Source organism: Hibiscus syriacus, unplaced genomic scaffold (assembly GCF_006381635.1).
Source record: "Hibiscus syriacus cultivar Baekdansim isolate YM2019G1 unplaced genomic scaffold, ASM638163v2 tig00110500_pilon, whole genome shotgun sequence".
In the NCBI taxonomy this organism is placed as follows: Eukaryota; Viridiplantae; Streptophyta; class Magnoliopsida; order Malvales; family Malvaceae; genus Hibiscus; species Hibiscus syriacus.
The window spans coordinates 442982-459556 of NW_024062762.1; the positions used below are offsets into that span (position 1 = coordinate 442982).

At 34.0% G+C, this 16575-nt stretch overlaps 1 protein-coding gene across 1 annotated transcript; it reads left to right on the forward strand.

The window, feature by feature from the left end:
- The first annotated feature begins 14387 nt into the window (after positions 1-14387).
- On the forward strand, positions 14388-15990 carry LOC120129459 (annexin-like protein RJ4). Its single transcript, XM_039146951.1, has 6 exons — positions 14388-14541; positions 14639-14784; positions 14856-15074; positions 15259-15471; positions 15546-15635; positions 15715-15990. Exons 1-6 carry the CDS (start codon positions 14469-14471, stop codon positions 15916-15918), a joined length of 945 nt encoding a protein of 314 aa, XP_039002882.1. The 5' UTR covers positions 14388-14468; the 3' UTR covers positions 15919-15990.
- The last annotated feature ends 585 nt before the right edge of the window (positions 15991-16575 follow it).

The window sequence follows — 16575 nt, forward strand, 5'->3', positions numbered from 1 at the left end:
TCTGTAGGGGATTTCGAGAGTCAAGTCATGAACAATTATACATTTTTTATTTGGGAATTACAAATTTAAATTGTATTTTATTTACGATCCTTTTATTTATTTTGTGTTTCAGCATACAATGCATATTTTTTTAAACTAATGAGTTTTTGATTTTATTAGTCTTCAAAATTGGACAGGTTTTGAGCTTGTGAAAATTTTGTCATCTGTCCTATTTTTAAAGGTTTGAGAGTTTCTCCTCACATACAACACATACATTTGCATACGATAAGCTCACTTACGAGGTTTTTCCATTTTAAGTTGAGGTGAAAGCTTAGCTTACGTGAGATAATTTGTTTCTTCGCATGGGTTTTAGCAAGTAACATTTGGGATTCATATACCTTATGTCTACATTAGATAAATTGTTTCTCCGCATGGACATAAGGGAATGTGTCCTCTTGAATTGAACTTGATCTGCACAAGCCTGTAATGGGCAAGGGTTGAGGGATTGGCAACCTAAGGAGGAACCAACATGGACAATTCGATTACCTTTTTTAGAACCTAATACTGCATATAGTGAACCCTAACAACCCACCCGACAAAATTCATGCCAAAACTCTGTCCGTTTTTAGGTACTCAAATAAGTGTACACAAAGGAGAAGCGACACTAAACCTCTTCCTTTTACCCGTATTATTTTATTTTCTGAATAAGGCATGTGAACTAGAAAACCATGTGGTTAGGTTTTACTATCGAAAAAAGCATGGGGTAGAAAGCATGTTTCGGGTAGGATTTAACCTAATAAGGGTAGAAAAGCATGTGGGTAGGTGTTGCAATTACCTTTTAATAATATTTACTTGATATTTGAATTTTTTTATACTGACACATTTTCTATGTTTGATTGATTATTATTTGGCATTTTTGCATGATCATCATAAATAAAAGAAATGTGTTGATTAACCAAGTAATCATCATAGTAGAAGAGCGACCATTAAAATGGAAAAGAGTTTTCATAACAAGGAAGAACCCAATACGACTGTCTGAGTTTAGTCTGAAGAAACACAAAGGCCGAAAGGAGACAATCTTCCTGGAGATTGATCTATAGATGTTAATGTCAATTTCAAACAGATTGATCTACAAGAGCTGATAGAGATTTGGGAGATTTGGAGAGTAGCTACAAAGGAGAAATTTCACAAGAAATATAGTGACATAACTAATCTTTTCTATACAAGATTTGAAGCCAAAAATAGAAGAGTATACTGCTCTATTCAACTTCGAGAGCCTCCAGGCGGATATAATTTTTTTCAGTGGCATTGTTTCAAGAAGATTTCTTTGACAGATTGGAGAGATGTATAAGTTCTGCACCGGTTGTCTTGGTTGAGATCTTCATATCCTTAAACAATTTTCATAAATTAGAGGGAAGTCAATTCAGAGGTTGTACTCAACTACTCATTGTCTGGATTCGGAGTCATTTCTGGAAAGAAGAGAAAGTTGTTGGGATCATAACTGAGATCATGGAGCTAAATAAAAGGGTCAAATCGCATTCATAGATTGATATCTATTGTAAAGATGAAAACTCTTTTGGAGGAATAAAACTCTTTCTAAGAATGGTTACTTTTGGAAATCGATACATTTTGCATTTGCATTCTGCATAGTATTTATTTAAAACATTTTCACATGCATCATTCATAAAAACATGGAATTAATTCATGGAGGATTCGATGGAAGTGATCCTGATCACGTGACACCACATGAAGAATAAAAACAAGATTCAAACAAGTAGAAGAAGAAGCTGAAATCAGTATGGTGGAAGCTATTTTGTTGGTTGTAAGACTGAGTCTTCCAAGATTATCTGAGAAAAGAGTCCCCATACCTTGAGGTTTATGATGTTGAAACCGTGTGAAGTTATTATATAGGAAGCTCCAGACATTCAGCTAAGAACTGTAAGGCACTAAAGTGCAAGATCTAGAACCTGATGGATTTAGGGGCATTGCATCTACCATTTGCATTGAGAGCATTATTTTGTTTGAACTCGTTTTTGTTCTGTCTTTCATATTTTCGTAATCTTTTAATGATTGAACTTATGCTACCTTCTAAGGTTGAATAATTGAATTAGTTTTAATCTTTAGTTCTTCGAATATAAAATGAATTATAGATTCTTTTAGATATTCAAGAATTATAGATTTTTGACATATGAAAAGATTAAACCTTTCTTATACATCCAAAACCAAAATAAAATCTCTTGATTTTTTACCCAAAATAATTCATGGTCACTACAAAAGACCAAATTTTGACATTACCTTGCTTTGAGCCAATAAAGTCATACCATCGTCTTCTTAGACACAAAACCTAACATTTTTTCTACCAATAAAATTTGAGGACATTGAGTACAAAATGTTCACTTGAACATAAAACGTCCTACAAGAAAACAATATGGGGCATCTCGAAGCAATCTTCTGAGGATGAGCCTGAGCAATTGCAACATGCTAAGAGCAAGAAGCAAAAAAGGATAATTAATTCAAAATAAATTCTGTCATGCATTAATTACATTGTTTTTATGTGAATAAGAAATAATCTGAATATCTATCCCCCTAGGGATACCTCTTCTGTAAGGACTTTCGTGTATTAAATGATGAACGACATTATTTCTTTATCCCTTCGCAAATGGAGAAAATATATCCCTTGTGTCCCCATTTGAGCCTGAATGATATTTTCTTCTAATTCAACCCTAACCAAGGATCACCCTCCACACTGGGGGCAAGGTGAAAGAAACTTCTCGCATGAGTGAAGATATCAATAAATAGAAGATACCGAAAAGTGAACCAAATCAGAGTGCAAAGATCAAATCAAAGAAGAGAAAAAAAAACAAAGAAAAAGAAAAAAAACAAAGAGAAAAAAAAGCAAAAAAAAAAAAAAAATCAAAGAAAAAGAACAAAAGAAAGAAAAAAGAGATGATAAGTACATGAAAAGATTCCCTCGAGTCAAATGACACATCAAGCTTCAAACCATGAGATTGATCAAGCATAATCATTCTAGAATCACTTCACTCAAAAATCATCGAACATCTAAAAAAATGAACACCTACGAACAGATCCAAATTGAGCAAGACAAGATTGAAGGCATCAGAATGAATTGGTCATTGGTTCAATTACCCTTAAACACTTGTTATCCATTTCTTTCATAACCGTGAACCATGGCCTACATTACGTGCCTTAAAAGTCCCTTCTAATCATATATATCAAACTTTTAACTGGAATAATAAAAAGAAAACACAGTAGGCGTCCTCATATATCAATAGTACAAATTATTTTGAACTGGCATGCCGTAGAATGACTCGAGTGTAGTTTCCGTCAAAGGGATCATGAGGATTGTGATAATGCACAATGGTGTGAAGTTCCCCCTGTATTACCAAATTCCCCGAATGTTAGATGCCGCAAACTAGTATTTGAATCTCATGCGTTCTTCTTTTCTGGTTATCCAAGCCTTTTCAAACTCTAGTCCTAACCCTGACCACCATTTGGTTTCACTGTTCAAGTCTTCAAAACTAATTCAGAACCTCCACCATGCATGAATTTTGAATTTGAACAATTCTCAAGCCGTCTTTTGTGGGTTTTCAACTTGAGACCTCATTTGGTTTCAAGACGCCCTTTACGGGTTTTCATCTTTAACCTCCCTTTTTTTATTCTCTTTTCTTTTTTCTTTATTTTTCTCTTTTTTTCATTTTTTCATTTTTTCATTTTCTTTCTTTCTCTAGGCGAAGTACTTATAGACAACATCAGAATTTACAAGGTTAGGCAACTTCGATTCATCCATCTTGGTGAGATCAAGGCTCCTCCGTAAAAGGTCATCTTTATGATATAGGGTCCCTTGTAAACAGAAGAGGCTATCTTCAGATTTCATCCCGCCTGTCAGGATTAATCTTTTATTTACTAAAAGTTTTTATAAAATATTTAATGTATGATAGAGAAAAATAACAAATGGGGTTCAAGACGTAAATTCTGAATAACTTCTTGAAACCAAAGGAGGATTCGAGTTGAATACCCGAAAAGGTGACTCGAATATGAAGAATGTACAATTTTTGCATAAGAGGTGATTGCAAAAATCCCTTGATAAGGCATCGCACAACCCGAATGAGATCATGAGAGTTGGGAGTCGGAGAACACTTCTAATAGATTAGTACATAAGATACTCCATCAGACTAGTGAACATCAAATAAATGAGAATACCATACCTTTGACCAAAACTAACAACATGAGACATTTTATCCTTTCCTTAATTAGCCATACCTCAATGATAGCATTGATCTCGAAACTTGTCAGATAGTTATAATTTATTGAAGGATTAAAAGTGTAATTAATCTTTAATATTCAATGAACTCTTGTTTTATGATTTACCTCAATTGTAAAACCTAGAAAGGGGAATTATTTTTCAAAATCTTTGATTAAGCAGTTTTCAAAAACTCTTCTAATTGATATTTCAGACTTTTGAAAATAAAAGAAGAAGAAAACCATTTTTCAAACAAGACAATCTCTCTGGAGTGGATCTTGGTAGTTAACATGTGGCTCTTAGACACAAAGCTCATGCTAGGAATCAGTGCCGAAGCAAGAAATGACGAATGTTGGGGCACATTTGGAGATTCAACATCCTGAAGTGAATGATCAGAGCTTCTGAAGGCCTTTCCTCCACATACAGGAACAAGCAGACTATCGATCACCTTTGAGATTGTTTCTCTCGAAACAAAGGGTCATCTCGATTGAGACAAGTTTTCTTAAAAATAAATTTCGTCTCGCTTGCGACAATTTCACTAAAAACAAATTTTGTTTCGCTTGAGACAATTTCTCTCAAAAAAAATTCATCTTGCTTGAGACATTTTTCCTTTGATATACAAATTTTGAGTTTGTTTCACTTGAAACAAAGTTTATCTCATTTGAGATTGTTTTTCTCAAAACAAAAATTTTGTCTCACTTGAGACAGTCTCTTTTTAAACAACCTTTGAGATTGTTTCCCTTGAAACAAGTTTTGTCTCTCTTGAGAAAGTTTTCTTGAGAAATCATTGAGATCGTTTCCCTTTAAACGAATTTTATCTCTTTTGAGACAACTTCTCTTGAAGCATCATCTTTGAGTCGGTTTCTCTTGAAATAATTATCCCTAAAGATGGCCTTCTATCCTCATCGCATAGGAACCATGTCATCCCCCGAACAGACATCCTCATCACGTAGGAGCTGTGTTACCTTTAGATAACTAGTCATCCTCAACACGTATAAATCATGTTATCATCACTAAAGATGGCCTGTCATCCTCATCAAATAGGAACCATGTCATCCCCCGACCAGACCTCTTTATCACATAGGAGTCGTGTCACCCTTAGATAACCAGCCGTCCTAATCACATAGGAACCATGTTATCATCCCTAAAGATGACATACCGTCCTCATCATATAGGAACCGTGTCATCCCTCGACTAGACCTCCTCATCACGTATGAGCCGTGTGACCCCTAGATAACCATCAGTCCTCATCGCATAGGAACCGTGTTATCACCATCCCTAAAGATAGCCAACTGTCCTCATCACGTAGGAACTGTGTCATCCTTAAACGACCAGAACTCTTCCTCACGTATGAGTCGTGTCATCCCAAACATCAAACACTATCAAATTTCAAAATTAAAAAAAGAAATCGGACAAAAACTGGTTGCCTCTTTCATCTTTGCCCTATTATTGTTAACACAAGAATGTGTAAAGAGGGGCAGCTGTAGACACCCATTTTTGTCCGGTCTACAAAAATATTATTTAATTATTATTATTATTGTTATTATTATAACATACGATTACATTTTGTGCTGGTTTAATTACAAGCCCACTACATTGAAACCCGAGGCCCAGTGTGCGACTCGACCCAAGAGAGCCAGAAGACCCGACCCGGATCTGACCCGACCCGGTTAGCCACCAACTGTCTGCCATGCCCACGTGAAGCTGCCAATAGCCCATTTCCCAACGCCTGCATCACCCATTCCCTGCCACCAACTGCAACAACAACTTCAATATTTATTTTCTTCTTTATTGTTATATGGAACCGGATGAAAAGGGGATTTCGAAAAAAAACAACAAAAAAATAAATGAGAAAAAAACCAGTCATATTCGAATTGAAAAGAAAAATGAGAGAAGAAAAGATACCTTTCTCGAAGATCTATTCTTTGATATTGTCATCGAATCCTTTAAAGTCACAAAAGAAGGTAAAAATCATACCTTTAGGGTTAGGCTTCGATTTTCTTTGCTTGCGGGTTAGATTTAGGGACTCAGTGTTAAAGAGTTTGGCTTTTAGAGACTTTCATCGACTGTTCTAAACCTCGTGGCCACCAATTTAAGGTGGTCAGGGCTTTGGTTGCTTCGTTCAACGGGGATCACCAATAGGGGAAAGGAGAGAGTTGAGATAATTTTCTCACTCTCTCCCCTGGGCTAAGGAATGAATGAAGTAAATGGTGTGTTTGGCCGAATTTTAGCCTATTGTTTGGCCTTATATTCGGACAGTAAATGTTACCGTTTTGAAGAAGAGGATGTCAGCATGTTTTAGAAAAAGTGTTAATAGTTGTTCGAGTCCTTCTCACTTTGTAATCTTTTCCCCGTGTTTTTCTATTTTTGGGAAAATTATAGTTTCAGTCTTCTTTCGTTTGTAATATATTATTTTAAACATGAATGAACTTTTGTGTGTCTTTGATTCTGATCTCTCCATTTATTTTACATTTCATTATTGCCCTAATTATGTAAATTAATATATTTATGGGCATATTCTTGATTTAGCCACTGTATTTTAATTTATTTATGTTTGGTTATCATAGATTTGTTTTAATGCGTTATAATAATCTTTTATTCATTGTAGTGTCTTGGTGAAATTGATATTGGTAACCTGACATTTCATTTCTTTTCATTTTCGTCCAATATGCTGCTTTAGGATTTATTTCTATTTTAGCATTCATGTTATATGATGTTTCTACATAAGCTATGATTTTATGTTTGTTTATTATTATGTCCCTAAAGTTTCTATTTTTGACTATTTAGTCCTTATTCACTATGCATTATTAAATTCTTCTTTTATTGGTATTTTAGTTTATCATGTTTGTAAATATGCATTTTAGTCCAAATTTATAACTTTGTTATATCGATCGTTATAATTTCATGTATGTATGTATATAAATTACGTAATTGTTATAAGTATTCTTTGTAAGGAAATTTTTATTTCTTTTTGTTTTATTAGGTGCATATTTAGATAATTATTAACACCCGTTTTATGAACTATCATTGTTTTCTAATATACGTAAATGAGAAAATTTCAATGCGAGGGAAATCTACAAAGATATAGGGAATGTATCTTTTAGAGGATTTTTCACATAAATGTTTGTTTTATATTCAATAATTTTCTTTGATCCACATTTATTTATTTCGAGTATTTTTCACCGCTTTTCACATAGGAACCATATTATACCCCGACCAAACCTCCTTATCACGTAGGAGCCGTGTCACCCTTAGATATCCAGCCGTCCTCATCACATAGAAACCGTGTTATCATCCCTAAAGATGGCATGACATCCTCATCACGTAGAAATCATGTCACTCCTCAACTAGACCTCCTCATCATGTAGGAGCCGTGTGACCCCTAGATAACCATCCGTCCTCATCGCGTAGGAACCGTGTTATCACCCTCCCTAAAGATGGCCAACCGTCCTCATCACGTATGAACTGTGTCATCCTTAAATGACCAGAACTCTTCATCAAATACGAGCCATGTCGTCCCAAACATCAAATACTATCAAATTTCAAAATTAAAAAAAAGAATCGGACAAAAACTGATTGTCTTTTTCGTCTTTGCCCTATTCTTGTTAACACAAGAATGTGCAAAGAGGGGCAGCTGTAGACACCCGTTTTTGTCCGGGTCTACAAAAATATTATTTAATTATTATTATTATTATTAATATTAATATTGTTATTATTATAACATACGATTACATTTTGTGCAGGTTTAATTGGAAGCCCACTACATTGAAACCCGAGGCCCAGTATGCAACCTGACCCAAGAGATCCAGGAGACCCGACCCGGATTCGACCCGAAACTGACCCGACCCGGTTGGCTACCAACTGTCTTCCATGCCCACGTGAAGCTACCAGCAGCCCATGCCCCTACGCTTGCAGCACCCATTCCCTGCTACCAACCGCAACAACAACTTCAACATTTATTTTCTTCTTTATTGTTATATGAAACCGGATGAAAAGGGGATTTTGAAAAAAAAAAACAAAAAAACAAACGAGAAAAAAACCAGTCATCTTTGAATCAAAAAGAAAAAAGAGGGAAGAAAAGTTACCTTTCTCAAAGATCTATTCTTTGATATTGTCACCGAAGCCTTTAAAGTCACAAAGGAAGGTAAAAGCCATACCTTTAGGGTTAGGCTTCGATTTTCTTTGCCTGGGGTTGGATTTAGGGACTTAGTGTTAAAGAGTTTGGCTTTTAGAGACTTTCATCGACTGTTTTAAATCTCGTGGCCACCGATTTACAGTGGTCGGGGCTTTGATTGCTTCGTTCGACGGGGAGTACCAATAGGGGAAAAGAGAGAGTTGAGAGAATTTTCTCACTCTCTCCCCTGGGCTAAGGAATTAATGAAGCAAATGGTGTGTTTGGCCAAATTTTGGCCTATTGTTTGTCCTTATATTTGGCAAGTAAAATGGTACCGTTTTGAAGAAGTGGATGTCATCGTGTTTTGGAAAAAGGGTTAATAGTTGTTCGGGTCCTTGTCACTATGTAATCTTTTCCCCGTGTTTTTCTATTAGACATAATAGAGATTACTTAAAGGTTACATTAATATTAAACATAATGAATTTAGAGATTGACTTAAGGGTCACCTTTCCCCCCATAGTATACCCAATTTATCATTGTCGTCTCTATCGTATTTTCACATCAATTTACCCCTCAAAGTTGTTTAATTGCATCATTATATACCCTACCCTAACTTAATTCCTAAATTATAAATCCTAAGTTAGGGTTTAGAGTTTATGATTTTGGGTTTAGGTTTTAAGTTAGGGGTAAAGTATAGAATGATGCAATTGAGTAACTTTGAGGTCTAAATTGATGCGAAAATATGATATAAACGAAAGTGATAAATTAAAACTACTACAAATGCAAACGTTACCCTTCTACCTTAGAGATTTGAATCTACCATTCTTTATACTTTTTCCTTTTTAATAAAACATTTGTTTTACTTATTAAATTAATATATTTACCAAACGAATACAATATTACATTACCTGACTCTAAAGAACCAAAACATGTCACCAAACTCATATAAGATCTGAAGTGATTTATAAATCGTTTATAAATTGAGATTATTAGTAAAACTCAAAATTTAATACTTATAAAGATACTACTAAATAATCAATCAATTTAATCAACGATGTTGAAATAACAATATAATCTAATTTAATATAAAATACCATAATAAAATTAAACATAATGTCAAAAAAAATCCTAATGTTTGACTAAATATTTTGGCTCTTTTTCTATTTTTGGAACATTTTTGCCCACAATATTTTATTTTCGAGTTGAAAGGCCCTTCAAATCGGTAGTTAATAAATGATAAACGTTCTAAAATAGAGTCATTTTTTATCCTAAAATAAAACATGGAGGACTAAAATGCTCCAAAAAGGAATAAGGATCCAAGTGACTATTTGGTCAAACTTCACGAGTCGTTTTGCCTAGTGGTGAGCATTCGATCAAGTCAAGTTATTTGAGTTATTCGATTTGATGGATCCTATTTTATAACTCATTTTATTTAAAATGTTTTTGAGTCTAGTTGAGTTGCTCGAGTTTCTGTTTAAATTTAATTATAAATATTTATAATATTATGATACTATTCAAGTCCAATTTAAACAATTTTCTATAATTGTATACAATACATATATATTTCTTCCTATGTGATATACATATATCATACCACTACATCAAAACTGTACATTCGCGGCGTTTTTTTACCTATAGTGGTGTTTCTAAGCGTCGCAAAAAACACTTGCGGCGATATGACAAACGCCGCAAGAAGCGCCAAGGAAAATAGCACCGCTAAAGTTCGCGGCGTTTGATAACAAAAAATGTTGTAATAGGTAACGAGATATAGCGGCGTTTGTTGGACAAACGCCGCAATAGGTGTTGAGATTTAGCGGCATTTGTCCCACAAACGCCGTAATAGGTGTTGAGATTTAGCGGCGTTTTCCCACAAACATTGCAATAGGTTTTGAGATTTAGAGGTGTTTTTCCCACAAACGCCGCAATAGGTGTTGAGATTTAGCGGCGTTTTTCCCACAAACGCCACAAAATGCGTACGTATATAGCGGCGTTTTTATAAACACCTCAAAAGGTTAAGATATTTCGCGGTGTTTTTGGATACAAACGCCACAAAAGGTCTGGTATATAGCGGCGTTTGTCGGATATAAACGCCGCTAAGAGTGATATATAATGACATTTTTCTTATAAACGCCGCAAAAAGTCTGGTATATAGCGGCGTTTTCTGTTACAAACATCGATATTGTTTTTGATATTTAGCGGCATTTTTTACAAACGCCACTAAAGAGCACATAATTTAAACAATTTAAATATTTTCTTCGATTACTCCAAATCTGTTTTTTCAACCTGTTCCATTATCCAAAAAACATGACATCAATAACATTAAACTCTATATCCATAACAAGCAACATCAAATCCAATATAATAAATAAAAGTTTTCATTAACGTAATATCAATTCAGTTAAACACGGTTCAGTAACATTAACAGACTGCTGATAACATAAATGAGACTATGATGGTGGATTCTGAGGTGTAGATATTGTTTTCCTATTCGAAAGATATTATTTTTCTCAATTACGTTAGCTTTCTGGGTTTTTCCCATTTTCAAAATACCAACAAAAAATAAATGAAAAAGTTCAGTAGTGAGAGAAGGGATCAAACCGTGCAATCGTGAGATAATTGTTCGCCAGTGAGAGGGCCGATTTGGTCGCCGGGACAAATAGAAGACGACATTGCTTGGAATTGTGTGACGGTCGTTGTTGTACAAGAGAAATCCCTTTTGAAGATAGCAGCGCTGAAATGATTTTAGGGATCGAGAAGGAGAAAAGGGTGGACCATATATTTACCCTTTGACAGCGTTTTAAAAAAAAGCCACTATAGTACATGTTTTTGCGGCGTTTTTAAAACAAACTCCACTATTGATGTACCCTATTGTAGCAGTTTTCTAAAAACACCACTATAAACAACAATATTGTGGCGTTTATAAGAAAAACACCGCTACATTACTACTCTATACAAACGCACTATTGCGGCGTTTGTTTGATAAACGCCGCTAAATTACTATTATATAGCATCGTTTGTTGGACAAACACCACTATAACCAACCTTGTTTTGACGTTTTTATAAAAACACCGCTAAATTACTACTTTTTTGCGACGTTTGTTGAAAAAACGCCACTATAAAGAACTCTATTCGGGCATTTATGCTATAAACGCCGCTAAATTACTACTATATTGCGACGTTTGTTGGAAAAATACCGCTAAAGTATCATTTTGTGGCATTTGGATTGTAAACGCCGCTATATCCCCAAATTTTGTGGTGTTTGTTTTCCTAATGCCGCTAAAAACGTCACTACATAACACTTTTGCTGTAGTGTACAGAATTGAGGGAGCTCGACTCAAACTTGGAAACTAATCTATTAATTACTAAAAATTTGAATTATTATCCTAAAATGAAAATATAAGTGTTTCGAGTTGAGTCGACTTTTACTCACTCCTACTGTTGTCCTAAAATGAAACGATGTGAACTAAAATATTTTAAAAAGGAATAAAAATCAAAATAGCCATTTTAAACGTTGAGAGACTAATTTTAGCATTATATCGTAAAACTGCAACACTAATACTTCAACGTTAAGCATTAATAATTATGCTTTGCTAATAGAAATTTAGAAAAGAAAAGATGATGCCTTGCCAACAAGAAAGATAAAAGAGAAACGCAGAGAACGTGAGGGAAATCTGGAGAATCCAAATATTTATGACACTTTGCATCCATGCAAACAATAAAACAACGGAATCATAATATTACCTAATGGAACTGAACTGATTTGAAACAAAAGCAGACGTTTCTCTTTTCCTTTTCTTTCTTTCTTCTTTTTTAATTGGCCAAAAAAGAAGAAGAAAACAAAGCTCGATAGACGTGAGTTGGCGTTAACTTCTACGTTGGGTTCTAATTATTAAGGGTATTGCTATAAATGAGTAAAGTCGATTTCAAATATTGGTGAGCTCGATTTGATTCAAAAACTCTGAAATGAAGTCCGACTCAAATCGAAAATTCGCGAGTCTAAAATTTTCAAGCTCGATTCGAACTCGAAATCATGAACTGAAGTTTGTAAAAGCTCGAAAAGACTTGAAATTGAAAAAACAAACTTAACTCTATTAAAGTCCCAAACTCAAACTCAAACTCGAACATGAACCTTAAATACATGAAACCTTATACTGCGTTTTAAAAAAAATCAACACATAAATGTTAATATTATTAATATTTTTTAAAAATAAAATCTTAATATATAATATTTTTGAGTTGTTCACGAGTTTTTCGAGTTAAATATCAAGTAGCTCGTTTTGGCTCGTTAAGAACTCGAATCGAGATCGACCTCAAGTCAAGAATTTAAGGGCTTTGACCGAATCAATCTTGAGTAGCTAGTGATCTGTCTCGTCTCATTTACGGTCCTTATTAAGGATAAACTACATTTTTAGTACTTGGATTATCACTTTTGTTTCATTTTGTTATTTAAATATTATTTTTTTTAAAAAATCCTACGTTAAGTTTTGATTTTATTTTGTTCATTTGCCATTAATAAATTAACAGAACTGATGACATGATATTTTTAAAAAGAAAATTCAATGATAATATGACATTACCTTATAATGATACGTCAACATCATTGTTAAATGTTTAACGGTGGGTGACTAGAATGAAATCAAAATGTAACGTTATATATGATTTAGAAACATAAAATAGTTTAATGACCAAAACAGAATAAAAATGATGAAAATAAAATGTTTTAGCAAAATAATTAGTCTTAGATTTTTTACATACCAAACAAAGTGATGAAAATTGATGGTTACTAAATATATATATTTAAATATTATGGGAAGTTTCCTTTTGACATCACAAACACCCAATTTTCTACATGGCAAGTACATTCTTTATTGCCATACTAACAAGTAGCTTCATATGTCAATTTTCTTATTATTATTAAAAGAAATTCAAGCTGTAAAGTGATAAGAACCTTATATTAAATTCAGCAAAATTTGCTAACAATGTATAAAGAATAAATTCAGAGGAAAAACCAACAACCGGTTTGAATAGTGGGATGAGGTATTAAGTCCTTTAAGCAAGGTTAGAGGTTCGAATCTTGACGTTTGTGAATGGAACAAACTGGGTTGGGAGGGTCCCATCACCTCTGCAGTATCCGATATGGATTAGTCGGTCAATAGATCGGATACTAGTGATTAATTAAAAAAAAAGAGGAAAAAAACCTATCAATTTTCAGAATAATGTCTGAAAAAAATGAAATTCATAAATGTTTAAGTTATTTTGTTCACCTAACACAAATAAGTTAGCACTCGCAATATAATCATCCATTTATTAGATTAATTAATAGAGAAGAAAAATAAAAATGAATACTCCAGAACTATACTAATACCTTAATACCAAAATTTAATTTAATTAATTCATAAAACTATTTTAAAAAATAAATATATTATATTTTATTAAACTTTAAATCTCAAATTTATAACCACTTTCTTTATTTTAAACCGTAAATTTAATCCCTAATCACTATACTTTGAAATTATCAAATGATAATTACGCAACAAATAATGCAGTCTATTAACACTAAGTCAATTAATGCTAATCCAATTAGGTGTTTATTACTAACCAGGGTTAGTAGCATAAATGACTTTCTTCCCGGTCCAGTTCAATTTATTATCTAATAATTAAATAAAAATGTAAATATTAACTTAAAAATATAATTATACGAACCAAACGATCTCAGTAATTAAGGGATGACTGTTGTCCCTTGAGGTTCCAGTTTTGTGCACGATGTTTGTAAGGGTATATGAGTGTTCATTGTCAAATGATTGAAAATTTTATAACTGAAACTACTTTTTAATCACTCTAGATTAATAAAAAACATAAATATATAATTTTCAAACCAAGATTATAATTTATATAATCATATGCTTATGTTTAAATAATATTATATATATGATCCAAACTACATAAAATATATATAAAAAAATTAAATACATTACATTTACTCTAGAATTTAGGTAACATAGAGCCTTATTGGTAGCTTGGAGCTATAAATAGAGTTCTCTAGTGAAGTCTCTTTTAAACTTCATAGATACTCTCCAGAGATAAGGAGGAAATTGGTTCAAAAGGAAAAAAAAGATGGCCACCATTGATGCTCCTAAGCAGGTTTCATTTCAACAAGATGCAGAAGTTCTTAGAAAGGCTTGCCAAGGTTATTGTAAATTGAAAATTTTCTATGCACTGATCATTTCAACAAGACTTTTTTTATTTATTATGAAACATGTTTTTGTTCTTGTAATGTTTCATAGGATGGGGGACAGATGATAAGGCGATAATTTCAGTGTTGGGTCATAGAAATGCAGCTCAAAGGAAGCAAATCAGGCTTGCTTATGAACAACTGTACCAGGAAGATCTCATCAAGCGTCTCGAATCGGAGCTTTCTGGCGATTTTGAGGTTAGTTAACGATGGCAGTATCATATGTATTTTTCACTGATCATTAAGAATTATTGTCGTGGAATATGCAGAGAGCAGTGTATCGTTGGATATTGGAGCCGGCTGATCGAGACGCCGTCTTGGCTAACGTCGCCATAAAGAAACTAAGCCCTGATAACCATGTGATCGCCGAAATTTCATGCACCAGATCCCCTGAAGAGCTCTTGGCCGTAAGAAGAGCCTATCAGGCTCGATACAAACATTCCCTGGAGGAAGATGTTGCTGCTCACACAAAGGGAGACATCCGAACGGCACGTCCTAGTCGATCTTTTTATATTTCTCTTTGTTTCCATTTTTACGGTTTATGATACCTTAGGCCTCAAGTTATCGATGTATAACTGAGATCCGGTGACCTTCGGTGGTCAGAATAGCTCGAACTCGATCCTCCAGGCTACAACAAAAGTGATTACTGATAGTTTTGGTTGCTTTTTGCAGCTGTTGGTTGCCTTGGTGACTGCATTTAGATATGATGGGGAGGAGATAAATACAAGACTAGCAAATTCTGAAGCCAAAATTCTCCATGACGCTGTCAAAGACAAGAAATTTAACCATGAAGAAGTTATCAGGATCTTGACTACAAGGAGCAAGATGCAACTCATGGTGACTTTCAACCGTTACAGAGATGATCACGACACTTCCGTTACCAAGGTATCAAAGCTTCAGTTAGCTTAAAATGATGTCAAATGTGTTCTCAGTTAACCTTTGCTCTCCTGTTTCTCCAGCACTTGCAGGGTGATTCAGGTGATGAATTTCTTCCGGTATTGCGTACCTCTGTTCGATGCCTCAATGACCCAAAAAAGTACTTCGAAAAGGTTAATGTCTTGTGATCATAAACTCATAACACCAACATAATCTTCCTCTATGTATACTCAAATTTCGTGCAATACCTAGGTTTTGCGCAATTCGATCCGGAGGACGGGAACCGATGAGGATGCACTTACCAGAGTGATTGTTACAAGAGCTGAAAAGGACCTGAAAGATATCAAAGAGGTTTATCACAAGAGAAACAGTGTGCCTCTTGATCAAGCTGTTGCAAAGGACACCTCAGGGGATTACAAGGCATTGCTTCTTACACTGCTGGGGAAACAAGATTGAACGTCTTTGTTTGGCCATTTTCAAGTGTTTTAATTAAGTGTTGTGAGTTGGGACCTTCTCCGTATGAGTCACTGTTATTTTCATCTTTGTTTAACTTTCATTGAGGTGTTTACATTTGCTTTGGTTTTAATGGAGTGGTTGTTTTCTTAAACACTTGTCTATTAGACTTTTCTCCAAATTTAGTTCGGTCTATATCTATAATTATTTTTAGGGTAAATTACACAACTGGTCTCTCGACTATAAGACATTGCTTTATTGAATCCTCTAACTATTAAAAGTTACAAAATGACGCTCCGACTATAAGGCATTGCCTTGTTGAGCCTCTCGACTATTAAGAGTTACAAAATGATCACCCAACTATTCATATGTTTCAAACTCATCATTTTCTGTTAAAAAAATTAGTGTCTGTCTAAATTGGAAGTTAATATGTTGACTGAGATATGATAAAATCTTATCTCATAACCATGTGAGATGTATTTTGTGGATAGACTCTCTGTTTACAATATATCGTTGAGCCAGTGCTTGAAACATTATCTCGTCAAGCTAGTTTTTGAAAGCAATAGTGGTGTCAGTAAACATCATTAAAATATGATTTTTATCATGTCCCAATCAACAGTTAACATCTAGCTCACAAGACCATCAATTTTTAACTGAAAA

Excerpts from the sequence above, each read along its gene's own strand:
- LOC120129459 (XM_039146951.1), top strand. The coding sequence starts at position 14,469 with ATGGCCACCATTGATGCTCCTAAGCAGGTTTCATTTCAACAAGATGCA. Across the intron at positions 15,075-15,258 it reads CAAAGGGAGACATCCGAACG|CTGTTGGTTGCCTTGGTGAC; the intron begins GCACGTCCTAGT and ends TGCTTTTTGCAG. Across the intron at positions 15,472-15,545 it reads ACGACACTTCCGTTACCAAG|CACTTGCAGGGTGATTCAGG; the intron begins GTATCAAAGCTT and ends CTGTTTCTCCAG.